This window comes from Aethalodelphis obliquidens, unplaced genomic scaffold (assembly GCF_003676395.1).
Source record: "Aethalodelphis obliquidens isolate GAN/ISIS:26980383/991018 unplaced genomic scaffold, ASM367639v1 scaffold23, whole genome shotgun sequence".
Taxonomy (NCBI): domain Eukaryota; kingdom Metazoa; phylum Chordata; class Mammalia; order Artiodactyla; family Delphinidae; genus Aethalodelphis; species Aethalodelphis obliquidens.
In genome coordinates, this window is record NW_020837967.1 from 22,655,122 (window position 1) to 22,679,047 (window position 23,926).

General features: G+C 43.3%; 1 protein-coding gene across 1 annotated transcript in view; it reads left to right on the forward strand.

The window, feature by feature from the left end:
• The first annotated feature begins 14,759 nt into the window (after positions 1–14,759).
• Positions 14,760–23,926, forward strand: part of SLC39A12 (solute carrier family 39 member 12) — a 68,621-nt gene continuing 59,454 nt past the window's right edge. The window contains exons 1-2 of the mRNA XM_027122110.1: positions 14,760–15,167; positions 23,004–23,285. Of these exons, the coding sequence (XP_026977911.1) occupies positions 14,907–15,167; positions 23,004–23,285 (543 nt within the window). The 5' untranslated portion in view covers positions 14,760–14,906. The remainder of the gene's footprint in view (positions 15,168–23,003; positions 23,286–23,926) is intronic.

Sequence of the window (23,926 nt, forward strand, 5' to 3'; positions counted from 1 at the left end):
CTATAGCTTCTGGTTTCATGTATTTAATTGTTTCTCCTCTAATTGCAACTTACTTTGGTCCCATGTACATTACAATACACTTATATTGCTGTGTAAACCCTGGTCTTCAACCTTTCAGTCAAGACTGGATAATTTGGTACAGTGGATTAAGTATATTACTAGAAGCTATTTGTGAGGTGACTTTTTGGTGTGTCAATTTTACTAGGCTGAACTACAGTATTCAGTTAATCAAACATGAATCGAGGAGCTCTGGGAAAGGATTTTGCAGAAGGAATTAAAATCCCTAATCAACTGACTTTAAATTAGGGAGATTATTCTGGGTGGGCCAGACTTAATCAATTAAATGGTCTTAAAATTGGGCTTAAGCTTTTTTTTTTTTTTTTTGGCGGGAGAGACTACTGCTGTAGCTAACAGCTTTGGCCCATGAGGTTTCACCTTGCTCCTGACCTTCGCTTTCTGATGGGCTGCCCTCTGAACTTGCTGGGCCAGTCTGGCACAATTGCATAAAGCAATTTCTTGTAGTTTCTCTATATACATCTTCCTGCCTCTAACCATCTATCTATCTTTCTTTCTATCTATCTATCATCTATCTATCTGTCTGTGTTAATATTTTCTACTGGTTCTATTTCTCTGAATCCTGACTGACATGCTATTCTTATACTGATACCACTAGTTATATTATTAGTAAACATATTATTCCACTATACCTAAACTGCATGTATTCCAAATTCAGTGTCCATTTACCATGATTCTCTCTTTTTTAAATTATTTTTTAATTGAAATATAGTTGATTTACAATGTTGTGTTAATTTCTACTGTACAGCAAAGTGATTCAGTTATACATATATCTACATTCTTTTTTTATATTCTTTTCCATTATGGTTTATCACAGAATATTGAATACAGTTCCCTATGCTATACAGTAAGACCTTGTTGTTTATCCATTCTATATATAATAGTTTGCATCTGCTAACCCCAGATGGGAGAGGCATGGAGTAGGAATTTGGGGTTACCCTGATTCTCAAAATTTCTCATGGTCACTCTAACAAGACTTAACCCAAGAGGAAGTTTGACAGAAGGGTAGTTGAAGTGGAGAGTCTGGAACAATTATGGTTAAAACGTCTTACTTCTGCAGATTTTATTTAAGAAACATGACCACATGAAAGCACTTCTGGGGCCCCTCCCAGGGGTTTGGAAGGGACCCATGTGAGTGAGGGGCCCCAAAGCTTAAGTTTTATTCGCTTCCCTATGGAACCAGTCTGAGTGTCAGGAACAGCTGCTGAGAGGTGGCATCTGAGTAGAGACTGAGCAGAGTCTGACGGGATGATAGAAAGTATCTCGAGGGGTAAGGAGGGAAGGTAGGAATGGATGCCAGAGACAGGAAACACTTGAGCAAAGCCACTGAGATGAGAAGCAGCTCATTGTCATTAGGGAGGAAAGTGAGATGCATGTGGGCAGGGGCTGGAGTTTAGGAACTGGCTCAGCTACTGACAGGAAGTCATCTTCTCTTCGGTCCTCCCTCTGCTTGACCTGCTTTCACAGCATCCTGATGTCATGTCAGGCTCTGCCCACTTGACCTGATGACATGTCTAACTACTTCTTTGCCTTAAAACCCACAAAATCAAAGCTGCATGTGTGACTTGGCTTCATTTAGAGAGGCCCTCAGAAATAACACTCTTTTTTACCGAGACACTCAAATTTGGAGTTTTAAGTTACTCCAGTAAACTTGGTAAGAATTAGGCTCAGAGACCCACCTCCCCCCGAGACTTAGGTCATATAACTGTGGGATGCATAGAACAATTACTGGCTTGTCTCCATAACAAAATTGGAGGTGGAGAGTCCTATCTGAATTTAGAAACCTTTGTATTATTGGGAATGTAAAGCACCTATATTGCTGAGAAGTTGTCTTCTAATGACTTAAGGAAAACCTATTGCATTGGCTATAAATGGATGTCTCAACACTGGTTATACATTGTAATCACCTGAACGTCACCCCAGACCCATGAAACTAGAATCTAGGTGTGGTACTCAGGCATTGGCTTGACTAGCAAAACAGAACAGAGCAAACAGATAAGAACTTCCCATGAATTTGGTGATGAAGAAATATGTTAAATAGTACTACTGAGAAGGTTAATTATTCAGGATTCCTTATTAGTTCAAAATTCTTGACAACATGAATACAGTAGTATGACTCACAGTTATGGGAGAGCAGTTGGTGAATTTTCTGATGTAGAAAAGCTACCCTTAATATCATTTCATTTTTTTAAATTACTTTTTAATTTGTTACCAAAGAGAAGATATGACCCCAAATAGTAACATTATAATTTGTTTCTTCATACTTCTGGTTTTTCTTATTGTCTCCAACTATCAAATAAGACAATTTCCTTAAAACATTGTTTTGGATTTTAAATGTTATCATAAAAATGTTTTAGAAGACTTCTGCTGGAAACGTTGCCCAAACCTCTCAACAACATACCAGGAGCACATATTTTGGTATTAGAATTTCTTTAGCGTTCTGTAAATAATGTTTTTCATTTAGAAGGGACCCCTGACAGGCAACTTCTTTCAGCAGAAGGTGACACTAACATTGGAAAGGCTTTCTGAATTGGTTGGGGATCCTGGCTATGCTGTGAGGGCTTTAAAATATTAAAGTTATTCATGGCAGGTCTGCAGGATTAGGTTTTGGCAAAAACTACTGATCTCATTCAACTCGCTCTGCGGGTTGAGAAAACCTTTCTCCTTATGGGTCTGGTTACAGCTCATGTACATACAGTTCCCTCATTTTCAAGAAACCTATGAAGCTACCATGTTCTCTTTTCTGTTGACTTAATTTGTTTTCTTTAAGGGCAAGAAAGTTCAAGACTGCCTGGGCTTGGTCCTGATTTGGAGTTTAGGCAGGGTTTCTCAAACTTTGATGGGGATAAGAGTCACATGGAGAGCTTATTCAAAATACCAATTCCTCTGGGCCCATGCTTGCGATTCTGATTAAGTAGACCTGGGTCCAATCCTGGAATCTGCATTTCAACAAGCATCCCAAGGGATTCTGATGCCCTCAGGCTGTGATTTTGATGAGCACTCCATTCTGGAATCACTTTACATTGAGGTTTCATTCTCCCCAAAGCTATTAGAAATCTCACATAATCCGTGAGGTCAAAGCCTTATAGCCATACAGCATGGGAGTTAACGAAAGCTGCAGTTTTTCTATTCTTTCTGTTACTTAATCAGGAACTGTAGGTGTTAAAATCCACTTCTTCACTTCTTTTCTGAACTCCCTTATATCCTCTGCTATTGTCTGAATGTATGTGTCCCCCAAAATCCATATGTGAGACCTAACCCCCAAGGTGATGGTATTGGTGAGGTCTTTGGGAGGTGATTAGGTCATGAGAGTGGAACCCCCATGAAAGGGATTAGTGCCCTTGTAAAAGAGACCCCACAGGGACTTCCCTGGTAGTGCAGTGGTTAAGAATCCGCCTGCCAATGCAGGGGACACAGGTTTGATCCCTGGGGCAGGAAGATCCCACATGCCATGGAGCAACTAAGCCTGCGAGCCACAACTACTGAAGCCCGTGTGCTCTAGGGCCTGTGTGCCACAACTACTGAGCCTGTGTGCTGCAACTACTGAAGCCTGTGCACCTAGAGCCCGTGCTCCGCAACAAGAGAAGCCACCTCAAGGAGAAGCCTGCGCACCGCAAGGAAGAGTAGCCCCTGCTCGCCTCAACTAGAGAAAGCCTGTGTGCAGCAACGAAGACCCAAAGCAGCCAAAATAATAAGTAAGTAAATAAATAAATATTAAAAAATAAAATAAAAGAGACCCCACAGAGCTTCCTGCCCCTTCCATTATGTGAGCACACAGAGAGAAGATGGCCATCTATGAACCAGGAAGCAGGTTGTCAGCAGACACTGAATCTGCTGGTGCCTTGATCTTGGATTTCCCAGCCTCCAGAATGGTGAGAAATAAATTTCTGTTGTTTATAAACCACCATATATCTTGTTATAGAAGCCCCAATGGATTAAGACATTCTCCCAATGCTGTAGTGTTTATACATTCCCTTCACAATCACCATGAATGAAGATGTGTGAGTTGACAATTTGTCCCTCTTATCCAATCTTAGAACATAAACTCAAGGAGGGGAAAAGCCAGACATTATGTTGTCCTGGGCAGAACCCTAGATCTTTGTGGAAAGAACCATTTCTCTACACTGTTGGCGATAACAGAGAATTGTTTATCACCATAAAGACGCTCACCTCATGGAAATGTCAGTTTCCTTGGGTCAGAGTTTGCTCAGCTTATAAAAGGAAGTAAATGGAAACCTTCTCATGCTCGTGACCATCTTAACTCTGTAATCCAGCTTTGTTCTCTTGAGAAGTGAAAGAGCGAAAGAAACTTCATCTGCTTCTTTGAGAAAACTTGCCATAAATCTTTCAAAGAGGAATTTGTCTCTTATTTTGCCCAAGTTTTCTGGAAATCAGAGTAACCCTTGGCTCTAAAGGAAATAATAATAATAAGGCTCTAATAGGGAAACTGATTAAGTACCTATCAAATGTCAGGCACAGAGACAGGTTATCAAATGAATTCCAGCTTGTCCTGGAATGTGTTCTGCTCACTGCCATGTGCCACCCAGGGGCTTAACTCCAAAACTCAAAGGCCCTGGCTCTTGAACTGGGGACACAGGAGGGGAATTTGACATATCCAATGAAGAAGAAAGGAGGGTGTGGGATTGATAGTCTCCAGGGACCTACTTCTCTGTATGACGTTCCCTTTACCTGGCAAGGTTTGACTCCGTCCAGGAGACACCAGCTTGCAAGATGGGCTAAACCTCTACAGTCTCTCTGTGTTTGTGTTATTGATCTTGGGTCTTATAATAAAATGTTGCAATTTTCTCTGGGCATGTCCAGGCTTTGGTCTGGGCCTTTGCTGCCATGTGTCGGTAGGCTGTAACTAGAGATGGATTACATAAGAATTGCTTTTGTTGGGAGTCTTTCTCCATATCCTACGTACCCCACCAGCCCCCTACCTGTGCCGTGAGCCACCTCCCCATATGGACTGCAGCCTGGCCAGATACACCTGTGCTGGTCTCAAGCACCTACGGTGGGTGTGTCACAAAGCAGGAACTGGGACTCCTGCTTTGACTATCCACAGGGCCACTCCCCACCCAATGAGGACACCCAAGCCAAACTTGCAGAGCATGAAGGAAGCAGACCCAGTTTGGGACCTCAGCCTGAGCAGCTGATGCGGACTCCACTGCCAAGCGACAGAGAATCTGGGACAGCCTCTGAGAGGCCTTGGCCAACTGGAGCCTGGGAAGCTGCTGTTTTCCTCGGAGCTCAACATCAAGATGTGTAGAGGCACTGGGCTTGTTTCGCTTCCTCCTGGCTCACGTTTCAAAGCCACGTCTCTTCCTTGACAAGCAGCAAAATCTCGATCCTCTGGGGTTTCCATGCAGGCAGAGAGGAGCAAGGAATACAAGTCTGGGGATGCCAGACAGTATCAGGTAGCCTTTCCTGAAGCTGATCTTCAGAGAATCCAAGCCACTGTGTTCTTTTGGACTGTCTTCAACCAGGCGTATTCCACCGTGCCAAGCCTCAGGATATCTAAGAACCAATGGCCCAGCTCAGAGACTGTCACATAGAGAGAGCAAATTCTCCCTTCCTTTGCCTTTTTGTTTTATTCAGGCCCTCAATAGATTGAGATTTATGCTCTCTTAAACTCTAAAGTATAAAGAAGTTCACATGGGAAATGCTACATAGCCCCCAAGGGAAGCTGAGTTTCCAGAAGTTCTAACGTAACAGGAAGCTGGGTTTCAATAATAAACGATCAGATGTCGATATGGTAGTTACTATTATATTATGCCTCAACTTGATGGGACCGCAGGGTACCCAGATAATCGGTTCAGCGTTATTCTGGGTGTGTCTGTGAAGATGTTTCTAGATGAGATCAGCACTTGAATCTGTAGGCTGAGTTAAGCAGGTTGCCCTCCTTAACGTGGGTAGGGATCATCGTTCCATCTGTTGACAAAAAGGCAAAGGAAGGGAGAATTTGCTCTCTTGGGGTGACAAGACATCAGAGGAGTGCCTCAAACTGAGACAGAGAGGCTTCAGTCTGAGCAAAGATTCTGAGTCCCAGATGCAGAATGGAAACAGGAGAGGAAGTGAACAAAAGCAGACCACAGGAATTGGGATGAGAAGATTCTTAACAATCACCAGAGTGTACCACTGATTAGAGGGTTTCCCGGGTGTTTGACCTGGGACTTTTGCCCCAGCTTAGGATAGAATTTCTCTGCAGCCAGTCGACGTGGAGGCTCAGAGTCAGACTGAAGTTGACATAAGAAGATAAAGAAAAGCCATATTTTTCACACACATGTATGCTACTCGGACTTTCAGTAGCTTTGTGAGTTAATAGCGACTGAACAATTTAAACCATTTGGAAAAGTAATGGTTTTCCTCAATACTGGATAGGTAAGCTTAACAAATTAACTGGACAGTGTGTTCTCATGCCTCGACGACTTACATTTTAACACCTTGTAGGGAAAATTGCTCGCTGGATTGATTTGAGGTGTATTTCCAAAGGGCGGGACTTTTGCCCACCTTCAGGACTCAAGTGCACTTCTGTACTTTCGTATCTTGCCTATGCTGGCATCTTCCACTGCCAGTTCCTGCCCTGTGTCCATAACAGTAGGAAGTCCATTCAATCATAGACCTACTCTGATACTACATTGATCAGTAGATTCCTCTCTTTGTTTTCAACTGCTAATAATCTTATATCTAGTGGAGCAAAATGGCTGTATTACTGTTCACTGCTTGTGGCCACTATTTTCTGTTGATGGGCCCTCACTACTTATCAGATACAGTGTGTAATGCTAGCAATATAAAAATGATTAAGACCCGTGCCCCATTAATGGGTGAGCTGAGGCATAAACAAGATATAAACATGTGAATTAACACACCATTGGACAAGTAGGATAAAAGAGTATCACAAGGTGCAGATGATGGGGGTTCTACCACACATGGGACTCATGGAAGGCTTTTCGAAAGCAGTGGTATTTGAGTTGGTCTTAAAACTAACTCTAGGTTAATCAGCTGAGGGGAGAAAGGACCATTTCAGCCTGAGAGATTATCATGAATCCTAGAACCTGGGGAAATTCAGTGGCCTGGAGAAAGAGCCAGAGAGAGGGACCGGAGAGTGACTTTTCATGGAATTACACCATAGGGCTTAGATAATGATTGCAGTGTGACAATAGTCCATTTACTGAGCTCATAAATGTGCCATTGTACCCAATGCCCTGAGGGCAGATGATATATCCATCTTAAAAATGAAGAGAAAATGGCTCAGAGATCCCATAAGTCCTACTTGGGGCCTTTCCCCCAGGTCTGTTAGGCTCCTATTACCACTGCAGCCAGCTCTAAGGAATTCTAGAAACTGTCTGGTCTAGTGGTTTTAAAAATGTGTTCTGAAGAACGCTTGGATGTTGTGGAGTTCCAGAAACAAGAAAGAACACCTCCAAAACACAATCATCACTCTTCTCAGATTCGCATATGTGGTTACTTCTAAGAATTTCTTTTAAAAGAAGAGTTTTGCTGCCTAAACAAATAATTTAAAAAGGAAAACCATGGATTTAGTCAAATCCTCTCTTTTAAAAATGATGCTTTTTTTCCCTGTTGCGCAAAATTATACATGTTTATTATAGAAACTTTGGAAAATATTGGAAATGGAAAGAAAACTCACCTATATTCCTACCACCAGTGGGGAACTACTATTAATACTTTATAGTCAATATTTTTGCCGTGAATATATTTGACATAGTTATGATCTATATAACATTGTACATAAATGCTTAAACAACAACTTTTTAAATTATATCATGTGCCTAAAGATTGCACAAATATTAGAAATATGAGATTATTTTTCATGCTGAGACTAAAATCCATTGAGTACTAAGCACTGAACAATTTAGTTTACACAATGCTCTTGAATGGCATTAGTTTAATCAACATAAATGTTGAATCACTTTTTCTTGGCAATATTTGAGTTGAAATTTTTTTAAAAAGTCATCATGTTAAAGGATATTCAAAAGATAGAAATTTCAGCCCAAGTCACATAATTTGACATATTTGACAATGAATGCCAAAGTCTCAATCTTAAAAGCAGAATAAAGTGTTCAATAAGGATTCTGCTGTTTTCCTAAAAATATTCTAGAAACTGCAATATTTTTAGTGTGTGGAGTAAAAAAATATGTTTGATGGTTATATACTTTATGAAATATCCTTTTCAAATGACAAAGGATAAGTTCTCAATTTTAGGATCAAACAAATGTGAAGTTAAATTAAAAAAAAAACCAACACAATTCCCAGTGTTTTAGACTGTTACTCAAGCTTCTGAGTAAATATGAAATGTTAAATACAGCCTTTGATTGGTAATATCTGTAGCTAACTCCAGGAGGACTTCGAAACCAGTTGGAGAGTGATTAGGAGATGAAGAAAGATGTCAGAAGCTCCATCTTCCCTACCCCCTCAGAAAAGACTACAGATGCAAACCACAGCCTCTGGAATGTTAATTATCATATTCACCCACATCATTTCCCACGCTTCTCGCTCTGTAAATGGATGATTTACAATCTTGTGTTAGTTTCAGGTGTACAGCACAGTGATTCTGCTCTGCTCCCTTTGATACCTTATGGGCCCCAGTCATCCCCACCTCTTGGTATTCACACCCTTAGGGTATCCCCTCCCCTGGAGTGTGGGCTGAACCTGTAATTTACTTCTGACCAGTTCAATGAGGGGGTGTCACCCTGTGATTAGAATTCATTAGATTGCCAAGGACCACGTGAGCTTGAAAGGGGATCCTCTGCAGTCCGGTCTTCAAAAGAAACCCCAGCCCCGGCTGCCACCTGAATTGCAGCCTGATGAAACCAGGCTGGGAGTGGACGACCCACGTGAGCCACGCCTGGACTCCTGACCCCAGAAACTGTGCGATAATAAACGTGTCCTGTTCATAGCCCAAGCTTGTGGTAACCTGCGGTACAGAAATGGATGACTCATATATCTGTTTACACAGTGATTCACCCAGAGTGACTCAGGAAGTAGCTGGGAAATTAATTGGCCACCAGGCCTCCTCATTCCAACTCTCCATTTCCATGAGCTCTCTCCATGTCTGCAAATGTCATTTCAAGAGGCAGAAAAAGATGGCAAGACGTATCATTGTTGTCTCAAGGGGTACCAGTGTTTGCATTTGGTGCAGATCAACAGAGAGTTTGACAAAAAGGATTTCACAGATGGGGTTTGTGGATTTCACTCAACCAACGCTCCAAGAATAGGCAACCAGGGCTCCTGGGGTGACCTGGATGATACTTCTAGGGCCCAGGCTCCCCTTCTTCTGTCTTCCTGCTTCAACTTGAAGGGGGAGGCTCTTGTTCTCTTTCTCTTTACCTCACCCTGGGCCACATGTGATGTCACTTCTGCACCTCAGGCAGGAGGGCCTCTCTGATGCCCCCAGCAGCCTGCCACTCACGTCATCTCCAAGCTGTGTCACGTGTCTTCTTCTAAAGAGTCTGCAGAAGCGAGAGTTTTTAGCTGGGCACTTTGCTGCCCAACAAATGAAGGCAGGAGGAATGGATATCGGGTAGACCTCTAGCAACGTCTGCACTCAAAGCTCCTTTCCCACAGAAAGAACTATGGAAAGACAGGAAATAAAAAGAGTGGAAATTAAGGATGTGGAAAGCCAGCTATGAGGATCATCAAAACCAAACTGAAAGGTGAATTTTTGAAATGACTAATAAAATAATATCCATTTCTAGCAGGACCGACACTGTATAATGAGTACAAACAGTGAGCTTTAAAACCATTCACACAACATAATCCATCTGTTATCTCTGGTGGAGAGACCACCCTCTTTTTTTTTAATGCTCTTAGGTATTTTCTACAGTTTTTTTTTCTATTAGTAATCATACATGGTTTTCATAAGGAGAAAGAGATGTTGTTTGAAAGTTGCACATGAGATGTGTGTTTTGTAAAAAATCATGTTTACTATCAGTTTCCAAATCAAAGATAATCTAAATGTCTACATTTAAAACAGTTGACATTTTCTAATTGTTGGAAATACATTGATGTAGAATCAGGAGAGAAATAAAACTAGTATTTACTCTGTAGATGCTGCCTTGTTAATTGAATATTCTGTTTTTCCTCTGAGAGAGCAGTTGAAGAAGGAGTAGCGTTGTTTCAAATGCCTACTGGGTAGTCCTGTTAAGTAATACAGAAAAGGAGAGCCTGAGGATCTATTCATTTTAAAGTTCTACTTTTTTTCTGAAAAATTTTTTTCCTGAGAACTTTTGGGCTGAAGGGGGTTTGGTGAGTATGCAAAAATCACAATGTAGCAGATTATTATTATTTTTTCTAATCTAGCTCTATCACATGAATTTTTTATTTAAAAATTTTTTTAATTAAAAAAAATTTTTAAACTCTACTCGATACTGTGTAATGACGTATATGGAAAAGGATTCTTTTCTTTATGATGTACTCTTGCCTGCTTCTTTTGTGTATCCCAGGTTTCATTGTAAAAAGAAGCTTGGACTTACAAATAAAAACATGGGATTACATCGCAACAGACAGTTGCCTGGTGGTATAAGCACCCAGTTTGATGTGGACAGGCCTGGATTTCTGGTGGCATCTACTAGCTGTGTGACCCCGGGGATTTCTGAAATGTACAGTGAGAAATTCATTAGGTTCAGTTGAAATTACATGAGAAAATACATGTAAGGTTACTTAGCCCAGTGCCTAGGCATTAAAGACACTCCAAAATGTTAATAAACATTATTATAATTATGATTTAGAGAGGTTAGAGTCTTGGAAAAGAGGGAAGAAGACAGCATAAAGGGAGGACGTGGGGAGAAGTGAGGCCCAGAGGTAGCTCAGATTGTAGGACCGCATCTTACAGCCAGAGATGGCCCCACCAGGGGTAGGCTGGACGCGGAGGAAGAGGAACACATGCAGTCCTACCACAAGCTCAAAGCCTCCTTTCCTCAGAACATTTGCTGGAAAAGTGTTTTAATAAATCTATAAATCTGTGGTGATTACGGAAGTGAATGATGAGCCCTAGAGTCGTACAGTATGCAACCTGCAAAACTGTACATGGCAGCCCTGAACGATACAAGATGGTTCTACTCTTGTTTCAGTCTCTTCTTAAGGAGTTGACATCTTGTATTTCTTTTTACCTGGTGGCCCCTTTAAATTCTTTCCAGGTCAAGGCAGAGTACACATGTAAATACATTATATTGACATGAGGTAGAAGTTTGAAACTCAGGCCACCCCAAAAGGCAAAGAATCCGAGCTGAAGGAAGGATGGATTAATCAATCTTCCTGCTTCCCTCCCACCTCCCATCCACTACATCTTCCTGCGTTAGCACAAAAAAAGGGTCTGTGTATCAGGAGATACTGCATCAGGTGAGACTGGTCCCACATGCGGGTTAAATCCTTGTAAATGTCAATCAGAAGTCAATGAGCTCCTTCTTTGTACAGTGGGTTAGTTCACACCTGAAACTCATTACCCCTAGAGGTCGGTTTGGATTGCAAGTATAATGGTGTTTAAGGAAGGTTGATTTCAGGCTTGCTGGGGAAGCAGGCAGGCTGGGGATGTAGAGTTACAGCTACCACCCACACCAGGCTAAGGAAGCCACACCCCCGTGTTCGCTTCCTGCTTCTTCCCCGGGATCTGCCTGCCTTCCAGCCTGCCTTCCAGGCTTCTCCTTACCCCACCCCACCCCCACCTCAATGGCTGTCTCACCCTGGGACAGGACGAGGAACCTGGTTGTTAGCTGACTTAGGTATGACTGTGAGAGGAGAGCAAGTCTTGGGGGGCAAATGATACAGGCTGTGACCTGGGGGAGAAGTTCGCGTAGTTGGGAGCCTCCTGGCTTGTGGCTGGGCTGGTGGAGGTGCTGGGATCAGCTGAGCCTAGGGATGGGTGTTGAAGAATTTCTGCAGGAGATAACTCGCTGGGACCCTATGAGGAGGGGCTCTCTAGGCACAGGGCATCTCAGACTAGGAAATACGGGACTTCCAGCCTGGACATCCATCAGGGAATCAGGTAAAGGATACCGAAGTCCCAGCAGAGGACACTGTCCTGGGACCACTGGTCACAGCCAGTCAAGATCCAGTTCTGCCGAAACCGAGAAGGTTATGTAGTGGGACTCGGGCAGGGAGGGCCCATCTGGGGACCTGCTAATGGAGGTGGGCCAGGAAGCAAGGGCTTAGTTCCGGAAATAAGGCAAAGTGGAGGTTCTTAATAGTAGCAGGTGATGGCAGGACTGGATAATTTGCTCAGTGGGTTTTGGGCCGCTTTCCCTTAGTTGCCTCCTAACCAAGTGCCCGAGACTTAGCTAGGGTGGAGCCTGGGAACGATGCTCAGGTGTTCCCCGCCGGGGGGGGCGGGGCCACAGGCCAGGGGCGGGAGCCTGCAGCGAGCTTCGCAGTGCCGCCCTCTGGTCCTCAGTCCCTTTGCTTCTCTGCGGGCTCGGGATCCACGGCTGGAAGGGCCTGACCGCCTCCTCGCTCTTCTGTTGCACCGCTGGTTCTGGACTCTAACTCCAGGTAATCTCCCCGCAGAGCTCCTGAGAAACAGGCCAAGGCCCTTCCCTTGACAGTTAGCTAAACCCGAGGGCTCCGTGCTGTGTAATTCAGAGCAGCCGGCCATTTTCTGGGAGTGTCAGCCTTCCGTATTCCTGACAGGGTTATCAGTGTGGGCCTAGGATTCTCTCACCCGGTTGCTCCCAATTTTCATATCCAATGAGCAGCTGAGGACACTCATGATGTCGCCTTCCTTCTCTCTGTATTTCCTTCCCCTCCTCACTCAGCTAGCACCTTAGCAGCAGACTCAAGCCTCTCCCCATTTCCTACACTCTTCAGGTTCACTCGGTGTGTCTATAGCCTGTGTGCTGTTTCCACGTACACTGTCCACTTTGAAATCTTGGGTCTTGACGTCTCTTACCTCCTATAAAATTCACCACTTCATTTGTTCTTTCAGTCATTTATTCCCCAATAACTTAGTGAGAGCTCTTTTCACAGGACCCGAGGGCCTTATGCAATGACCTCTACCACAGGCTCTGGGATCAGAATATATATAGCTACTTAAAGTTTCCCACTTACGTCCCAGGTAAGAACTTTATTCCTCCAGCAAACACTTTTTCTTTGAAAAATCTATTTATGAATTCACGAATGCCTGAAATCGTTTAAACCTCTGCACCTTATAAAATAAAATTCTAATGAGCCTATCTTTTCAACAAATCGTTGGTTTGAGATGTGGATAAAACAATTATCACAGAATCCTCTGGGGGAAAAAATGTCTTGACCTAACACAAAAGCCTTTCCATTCTACAAGGGGAACTTTTTTGACCTAGCTCAGTCCTTTAAAGGACAAGTGGCTGTAGGAAATTCTAAGGTTCTTCTCAGAATTCTAAGACAGTTGGTCAATATTGATATAAAAAGTCAGGTTCATTAGCGACACTAATTTGGTTTTCCTGAAAATCGGCCAGACAGAAAGTTCTCACTTTTATCCACCTTCATTGTTATTCTCCATAGCAACTGAAAACTGTTCTGGGCTGAAATAATCCTCTCTAGCTCCCAGCACACAGTCAAGGAATTTTAAAAACAGAGGACTTTGTAACCATGAAATACTCTCTGAGATTTAAAAGGCCACAGAGCTCCAGATAAATAATCATTTGTCTTTTGTCTGAAGGTAAGCACAGGGTTTAGAAATGTTTGTATCATCGTCTGTCATTTTTTAAACGCTAACATAAGAATCTTAAACTCTCTCTTTTTTCTTTTTAAACCATGAAAGTATTTTTCTCACTACCCCACAGTCATTATTAGCTCATCTCTGGGCCAAGATCTGCCATGAGATGCTGTTAACATTTTGCATTCCTTAAGCAGTCGGTTGAAGATATTAATTTTTTTCCAGAAAGCTGATTGGTTCTCAAGCTGTCCTTTCACTTCTTTGCTGAGGCCTGAATATGTGGATGTATCATGGCTCGTGTGGCCTTGAAACTCTCTTGTTTTTCCAAGATAGTTCATACTTTTAATCAACTGAAAACTAAAAAGTAACCAGTATGTTCTCGATGTTACTATTTTCTTTTAGTCCCTTCCTTATCGAAAAATCTTCTAACTCAACATGATAGCTGTAATTTATTCAAATGTATTTTCTGTTTACTTTTATTTACTTACTTCACTGATGAGGCCCATAAATCAATGGCATAAAATGAGGGCGTTTCCTGTTGGCGGGGGTGGAGAGATAAATTAGGAGTTTGGGCTTAATGTATACACACCACTATACATAAAATAGGTAAACAGCAAGGACCTACTATATAGCACAGGGAACTATACTCAATATTCTGTAATAAACTACATAATAGAATCTGAAAAAAATATATATATACGTATGTATAACCGAATCACTTTGCTGTACACTTGAAACTAACACAACATTGTAAATCAACTATACTCCAATAAAAAAATAAATGAGGGTGTTTCCTGCCCCGGGTCTTATGACCTGTAGCACCGTCAGGATGGACAGTGAAATGCATTCTTCCTAATTTTTGACTCTGTGTCTATTTCAGAGAGAGACAATATAACACACTTCTTGGCTGTTGTACAGTTTGAAAGTCTACACCCACCACAGTTTCCTGCCGGTTGGTGGGAGTTATAAGTGAGCTACAGACCCCCAGTTGTTCAGAAACAGCTTGTCATTGCCAATCAGCTTAGCCACCCAATTAATGAATCCTTTCAAACCTGTTGCAGGCACAGTAATTAAAGGCTTTATTTTTCCTCTTTGCACAGACATTCCTCCAGTTACAAGTTGACACTGTGCACACCAACCCACCCACCGCCATCAGAGGCAGACTTGGGCTAGAGGAAGAGTGGAAATGTGCTTCTGGAGCAAGCTCTCTGTGTTCGGGGGGTCATTGTTCCTGCTACTCAGCCTGGTTCCCTTGACTGAGACGGAAAGACCCTCAACTCCAGACAGCAGCGGCACTTGGAGTCCAGGGCAACTGACGGAAATCCTACATGTTCTCTCAGCAGAAGAGCCCACGCCCCTGAACCACTCAAGAAGCCTCATCAGAACGCTGCTAGAGAAAACCGGGTGCCCACGGAGGACAGACGGAAGGCAAGGAGATTGCAGTCTGGTTAGTGCCATAGAATGGGATCAGGGACAAGGGCATTTTCCAAAGAGAGCCATGCATTCCTTAGCCGCTTACTTTAGGAAAGAAAAATCCATTGCAAACCTTCCAGTATCCGAGTGGGCAATGCATTATGGTGTAATAACGCCCATATTTGGGATATGACAAATCATACAGCATTCTGCATATGGCATTTAGAGACAGGGAGAACTTGTTTTTATTAAAATGGTAATGCTTCAGTAAGCCTTTCTACAATGCTTCTGCAGGTTTAGAGGTATTTATTTGCAGGTATGCACTTCTAGATCCCTTTTCTTTCTGATTGGCTAATCCTTTTAATGAGCTTGCAGTGACCTTGAACATGATTGGTTAGATAGATGCCATTTGTTTTCTGAGGCATAATAATACCAATCTGATATTTATCTAATGTTGAATTTTTTAAGTACTTTCTCCTGGATATCGGTATGTGTGTTCTAATATTTTGCATTGTGGGGAGTTAATGAATTGGATTATCATCTGCTTAAAAATGAGGAATCTAAGCTGGGGAAGGGAAGTGCTCCCAGTGGGGCTAAAATGGGCCCCAGAAACCCATTTTCCAGGCATTTCCTAGTGTATCAAGTGACTCTCAAACCCTGGCTGTCCATTAGCATCACTTGGCCAGGTTCCACAAAATACCCAGGCTGGAGCTTCCTCTCCAGAGATTGAGATTTCACTTTCCCTGGATGGAATTTTTAAAAATCTCTGCAGGCCACTTTAATGTAAAATCAGCATTACTGTAAAATCAACATTTAATGTAAAATCAGAATGTCTCCATTGGGTGGGGGGAGGGGGGGATGACCAGAGCAGCCCCAGAGGCAAGAGCCCATGTCTTAAAATGACTTCAGACAAAAAACAGACCAAAACAGTCTGAGCATCCCTTTCCTGAGATGAGATTTTTCAGAATGAACTCACTCACAAATAAGTAAATAAATGAAGACATAACTAACTAAATAAGAGAGGCAAATCATTTCTCCCCAAAATAAATTTTAGCAGATCTTCTCAATCACGCTTTGTTCTGGGGGAAACATTTCTTGGCCAAATGTTTTGTTTTTTGTTTTTGTTTTTTTCACAGAAGGGTCTTGCTAACAGAATTTTTCTCTGTGCAAACAGTGAATAATTCAGTAATCAGTAAAACTCCCAAGGGTTCCCAGAGAAAACATGTGTTGTAAAGGCAACTCATCTGTGATGACAGTAATTTATATATATAGCAACAGAGGACTTCCCACCGGAAATAACTAGGAGTCATATCTTATTAATGTCCTCCGAGAATTCGCTTCAGAGAAATGTTCTCTAATGACATGAAATGCCTTATTAAGGCTGGTTGGATATTACTTTAGCTTGGGGGGGGGGATGTAAACAGGCAAGATTATTCTCCATTTTGGGGGGGGGAATGGGTTGTTTTGTACATTTTCTTGATTTCTATGACATTAACAAGTATTTGGCCAATTTAGTTTCTGTTCCATTCCTAGGAAGTGAAACGCTGTCTGTAATAGCTTCACCCTCCTGCTGCCGCTGTTTCTCTTTCTCTAAGAGACTAAGCTTAAAAAAAGAGGCTGATCTCAGCTTCACCTGCTCAGAAGTCTCCAATTTACCCAAATCATCATAATCTAAGCAAGGAGCCCACGGAATCTCTCAGTGTCAATTCACAGAAACCAGGGAGAAACACCCTGGTTTTACAAACACCCACATTCTGGTGCAAACCAGAAGTTTTCACCATGTTCTTGAATCTTTTTTTGTCTTCCTAGGGACTCTGTCCACTGAGAGGCAGGGTACCTATCGGAAGTTCCGTGATAAAAAGAGGGCAAGGGAGTGAGTTCAGGTCCTTAAATGTCTGAAAAAGAGACCTGTGTGTATCCTGAATTTGTGGGGAGAAAAAAAAAAGTTCCCAATTTTATTTCAGATCTAGGTAGAAACTGAATTTTCAAAAAAAACTGAATTTTAAGGGCACTGCACGTTTAAAAGTAAATCCATTCAAGCTGCCGCCTTTGAACATGGATACTCTTGCCTGATCATGGCTTTCCTTTTTCTTTTTTTAAATTTTTTAACGGGAAGGGTGAGAAGGGGGTTTAAATACATTTAACGAGGGATTAATTAACTCCGAAAGAATAAATTCCACTTCAGGTATGATGAGAACCACGAGCCTCCTTGGGTTCCAGGCGTGGGGAAGGGAAAAGAATCTGGTTTGGAGTCCGTCACTGGGTCCGTATCCTTGTTCTGGCACCGTCTAGCTGTTAGGATGCCGAGATGCTGATTCCTTTCTCAGGGGGCTCCCTGTGAGGTCACATGACCATCTATGAATGCATATACGAGCTCAAGCTCTCTTCCCCTGTTATATTCGTGGAAATGTCCAGTGCCCCCTTTTCCAGGTCTCTGGGGCAGCTTTTGTGAAGGACTTTCAGTGCTGCTGAGAAAACAAGACTTTCCTCTGCAGCCCCCGCAACCCCCTCCTGCTCGTCCCCCGGCCCCGCCCACCTCGACTGTCCCCAGAGGTTTGGGGATTTTTTTTTTTTTTTTTTCCTCTCGGTACGCGGGCCTCTCACTGTTGTGGCCTCTCCCGTTGAGGAGCACAGGCTCCGGACGTGCAGGCTGAGCGACCATGGCTCACGGGCCCAGCCGCTCCGCGGCATGTGGGATCTTCCCGGACCGTGGCACGAACCTGTGTACCCTGGATCGGCAGGCGGACTCTCAACCACTGCGCCACCAGGGAAGCCCGAGGTTTGGGTATTTTAACCAAGATCTCCAGGCGATTCTCAGACACATTCAGAGAGAATCAATGCTTTTAGGTCCTCCATTTAATTCCCTCCCCCATCCCCGAGTTGTCATAATGGTGATGGGATAAAGTTTGAAAAGCATCAAGCTTTATCTTAACCTGTTTATCGAGAAAGTTTATCTGAACTCTTCTCAGTTAAGACTTTCCTTTCTGTCACTTAGAAATGCCACTAAATCTAGTACAGACCCACAAAAAGCTAGCGCCCGTCATCAGCTGACATCCTTCCAGATCTTTGTCTGGGAGGAAAAGGAAGAAATATAATTTCCCTCTTGTGTTGTATAGTCAATTGTTAGCAACCCTACCCCCTCCTAAAACAGAACTTTAAAAATCTAAGAACTTAAAAGAAGGCAGCTGACTTACCCATAACGCAAAATCAAATTCTAAACATCTCTTGGTCTAAAATTCCTCAAGCTTACCCTGCAGGTTCTGACAGCTGCCTTACTAACACAGAAGATTTCATATAGCCCTTTGTCGCTGAGGCTCTCGCCTGAAATACACAAGCAGTAAACAAAGCTGAATTAAGCAGCTGGGAAAAGGCAATCTGATTTGCCTTCAGGGTTCATAGAAAATTACTACCAAACGTCTGAGTAGTCCATTTAGCTTAGTAGAGAGGACTTCTCACAATTTGACTAGTCTTTTTTATTTTTACCAAAGTTTGTTTCCTTATGAAGTAGAAAAATGAATTCCCAGAATCTGTGTTTTTCTTTTCCTCTTAAACCTTATGCCTCCACCTGACGAGATTCAAAGGAAGTCAATGGATTATTTCTGAATGAGGCCATTGTTCTTCAACAAAGAATCACTTTAGGGGCTTCCCTGGTGGCGCAGTGGTTGAGAGTCCGCCTGCCGATTCAGGGGACGTGGGTTCGTGCCCCGGTCCGGGAAGATCCCACATGCCGCGGAGCGGCTGGGCCCGTGAGCCATGGCCGCTGAGCCTGCGAGTCCAGAGCCTGTGCTCCGCAACGGGAGAGGCCACACAGTGAGAGGCCCGCGTACCGCAAAAAAAAAAAAAAAAAAAGGAATCACTTTACTGGAGTCAGAGCCTGGGACAGATCTGTTGCCTGTGGGGTGCCAGTATTTGCAAAATTTTGCTAAACATCCTCTCCCAAACCACAACTGAGCCACTTTGGAAAACTGTAACAACTGAAACAAATCTAGTGGTGATGAACTGAAAATCCCAGGCCCCCCACCAACCCCCATAGCAATTTTTGTCACGTCCACGCCCAGAAGAGATTTTACCTTGTTAGCTCTTCCGATTCTCCCTGCACCACTCCGTCCTCAAGCCACCACCTTCTGCATTAAGGTAACTTGTCAAAGACTCAAATATCAGAGCACAGAGTTTTCACCACATGGTCCTCTGATTCACCATTAAGTTCCATTTCAGCAGGCCTCAAAAACTTAAGCAAGGGGTAGGCTACCTCTGTTCATTCAAGATGACCAAAATCTCTAGCAAGATAAAATGAGCTGCTTCCACAACTTATTTAAACTTTTCCAAGTCAGAAACTGATTTACCTTCCAACATGTAAGCCTTTTACAAAAAAATTCTGGAGTGAACATCTGCCTGATTGTGTTCAGGGTATTCTATCTAGCCTGATAGGAGAGGGGGCTCTACCTGCCCTGATAGGACAGGGGACTCTACCTGCCCTGATAGGAGAGGGGGCTCTACCTGCCCTGATAGGAGAGGGAACTCTGTCTAGCCTGATAGGAGAGGGGACCCTATCTACTCTGATAGGAGAGGGGACTGTACCTGCCCTGATAGGAGAGGGAACTCTATCTACTCTGATAGGAGAGGGGACTCTATCTAGCCTGATAGGAGAGGGGACTCTTATCTACTCTGATAGGAGAGGGGACTCTATCTAGCCTGATAGGAGAGGGGACTGTACCTGCTCTGATAGGAGAGGGAACTCTATCTACTCTGATAGGAGAGGGGACTCTATCTACTCTGATAGGAGAGGGGACTCTACCTGCCCTGATAGGAGAGGGAACTCTATCTACTCTGATAGGAGAGGGGACTCTATCTAGACTGATAGGAGAGGGGACTGTACCTGCCCTGATAGGAGAGGGGACTCTATCTTACCCTCTTTTCTGCTACCTCCTGCCTCACCCCTAGAAAGGCACAGAGCAAAAGCCTGGAGAAGGAGCCACGAGTGGACAAGGGTCTCGGGCTGCTTGGATGGGATACAGGGTGGCCACAGACACTGTGCAACCAGCACACGACCACACCTGGGCCGCATGCACGTGGTCTGGTGGCTCACGGAGGTCCTACATGTGCTTGGCGCTCTTATTCCCACCTACCCGGCGCCATCAGACGAGCTGCATAGCACTTGGAAGCCTCTAAAGGTGAACTTGTCCTGCCCGCTGGCTGCACCGTGTTCTCACTGATGGGCATTATAACCTTGCCAATCCCCTAGCCTCCTAATGGACCAGATCTCTTCCTACCAAACAGGAGGGAGAGGAAGTTACCTGGTGAGGGGCTGCACAGCAAGTACAAAGTCTATCACTGGCAGAGCAGGAATTAAGACTGGGCAGCCACTATTAACGGTGTGGCTTTAGGTACGTTACTCACCCTCTCTTAAACTTGGCTGACGCATATACTAAGGGTATATTTTCCTCATAGAAGGAAAGCATGCTTCATACTTAATTCTGTGCAGGGTCTTTGCATACTGCATATATATGTACCTGTTAATTAATTCTTTATGAATTAAGTAATTGGGTAGTTGGTATTCTGAATGCTTTTGATTGTGCAGAAATACGTGGTGGATTATGATGTGGGCTTTTTTTTTTTCCATTTAAAATAATGCAATGAGTTTCCCCCTTTTGAAAAATTGATCATCCGACACCTTTTCCAGAACCAATGAGATTTATACTCTGAGGGATGCCTTGATATGGAAGATACTTAGCACTGTCTTGGACACATGGCTTCCGATAAATGGTAGCTGATGTGACCGATGGTTTTCCCGATACTTTAGTTTCAGGAGGTTATTTGGCACAAAGCTCGATTCAGCTGATTCACCTCCCTGGGTCCTGTCAGTCCCGTCTAACAGCTACCAACCTATGGACTTTTCTCTGGGGCTGAGGATGGAACAGGAAAGGGCTGCTGCGGGTTTGGTGGCTGAGTTTAATATTGACACTCAGAGTTGATCTCGTTGGGAAGCCTGCCTCTGTTTGCTGAGGTTTTGGCCTCTCACAGTTGAGTTGGGGAGAAATTGGAATCTGTGTGGCTTGTGAAGAACGTGATTAATGCTTTGCTTCACGGATGGATGACATGTTTCTTTCTGGCTCAGATGGTATTTTCCAGATGTTACCCAGTGGGACACACAGCAGACATGGAATTAGGACCCCTGAAACTTCCACCTCAGAGAACAGATGAACAGATTTCATAGTAGATTATCCCACAGTGGAACAACTCCCCTGGGGCTCAAGATAGGCATATTTTATGTATGTATGTATGTATGTATTTATTTACCGGCCAGACCACGCAGCATGTGGGAACCTAGTTCCCCAAGCAGGGATCAAATCTGCGTCCCCTGCATTGGAAGAGCAGACTCTTAACCACAGGACCACCAGGGATGTCCTTCAGATAGGCATCTCTTGATGCCTTCACTCTGAGGCTGGTGCCGTGTCATGAGCTGCTTCTCAGACGCTGGGAGCATTCCCAGAAGCTACCCAACTGTCTTCGAAGAAACACAGCTCTTATCTTGCTGGGAGAGCTTCTCTTCCACAACCCCTGTGTCTATCTTTTTCTCACTGTCCCAGCCCATTATCCCAAACACCTTCCTCTGCCATGTAAACTTCCCAGATGAGATAAGCCAGCTGTCTGCCTGTGGGTTGTGAAACAAAGCATCATGGAAGCATTTTTAGTAATTCTCGAACCACCAGCATTTCTGTTAATAGCAGGATGTGGTAACTGATTGAGTCTCAGAAAGGACTGACATCAGTTCTCTTAGGTAGGCTAAGAGAGAAGCAGATGGTACTCGTTCATTCCACTGTGACTCTTCTTAAGTGCCAGGCATGGTGCTAGAGGCTGAGGACAGACCTGTGCACAGAAGAGACAAAATCCAGCCTTAATGAGCCAGTTGTCTTCAAGAGGAAATAGAAAAGAAACAAGGAGACATAGTAACCTTAGAATCCTAGTTCTATGAAAAAAAGGAAAAATGGTAATGCTAGAGCTGCCTGTGGCTGTTGGGCACTTAATATGTGGGTCATCCCAGTTGCGATATGCTGATACATGTAAAACACACAGCAGATTTCAAAGACTTAGTGTGACAAAAAGAACATCAAATAGCTCATTAATACTTTTTTAGAGTTTTGATTATGCGTTGAAATGATCATATCTTGCGCATGTATTTCCAGAAAATATATTATTCACATTAATTTCACCTGTTTCTTTTTACGGTTTAAAATGTGGCTACTAGAAAAGTTAAAACGTGCCTCACGTTGTAGCCTGTGTGATATTTTTGTTGAATGGTGCTGTGCCGGAGAACACGGGGCAGGGATGGGGACTTTGGAAATGGTATCTGGGAAGGCATCCCTGAGGAAGTGGCACTTGAAACTGAGACCTGAGAAATCAGGTGGGAAAGAGCCTGGTGGAACTGACAGAAAATCGCAGGGGCAGAAGTTGAGTGAGAGAGGTGGAGGGAGGCTAAGATAAGGTAAGAGAGGTAGGATGGGCAGAAGCCAGACTGAGGAGAAAATTATAAGGAGCTTGGATTTCATTCTAAACGCAATGAGGCATCACTTTAAAAGCCAGAGTCAGCTGGTGTTAACCAAGGCAGAGAAGTGACAGCTTGCGTTAATATAGTTGGAGATAGAAGGGTTGCATTTAGGGAATAAGGGCTTCTGGGAGGACATCCTTTTTATATAAAAGTCCAACCATGATTGTCTTACTTGAATGGGCTATGGAGGCTGCCTACTTTTCCCTCCTATTCATAAAATAATAAGCAACAGAGACTGTGGTTGTTAATGTTCTGGGACTATTTGTCAAGCTTTGTTTCTGTTTTTTATTTTTTATTATTATTTTGTGGGGTTTTTTTGCACAGTGCTTCGAACCAGATGCCCTGTTACTAATAGCTGGAGGAGATTTCGAGGATCAGCCCAGAGAGGAAGTGGTCCAGAGAGTTTCTCTTCTCCTCCTCTATTACATCATTCATCAGGAAGAGATCTGCTCTTCCAAGCTCAACATGAGTAATAAGGAGTATACATTTTACCTACACAGCCTTCTGAGCCTCAGGCAGGATGAAGACTCCTATTTCCTTTCACAGAATGAGACGGAAGATATCCTGGCTTTCACCAGGCAGTACTTTGACACTTCCAGAAGCCAGGTAAGAAAGTCAGAATTGCTAACTAGCTCTGCTGCTAAGATACAGTCTCAGAGCATGATTTTTTTTTGTCACTGATTCATTCCTAGTATGCTCAAAAACTTCTGAGAGGTAAGTAATTGTGGTTTTTAGTGATGGGATGTTAAGTGATGTAATTTAAAATTCTGAGTCTGAAGGGGGAAATGTAACAACTAATCATGTGAATGTACAAAAATGTTTCTTTATTTTTTATTTTGTTTAAAATAATTCAGAATAAACCTCAACAAAGCTGTTTTGTTTTTAAAGAAAAAAGAAGGGGCTGTGGATGTAATGATTAATCAGTTGTCAGATGAGTTTTAGGCGGAAGCTGGGTGGGTGGGCAGGCAGACCAGGTGACGGGGCAGCTCTGTTCTGAGTCCCCCTGAGCACTAAAGTGAGTGTGACTCGTGGCTTTTGATCAGTCTCCAAGGACTGAACTGTAGCGGTGAGAGCAGTGTGTCTATTTGCCTTGCCTTCTGGCAAGGGAAGGATTAGGCATTAAGAGTTGGCGAGAGATGAATTAGTCATTAGTTAGTTCCCTGAGGATGCAGCTTGCAAAAAGCATTATTCATGACAGCACAGACATTATCTCTTTTGTGGCTTGTAATTGGTGCTGCATGTGGTCA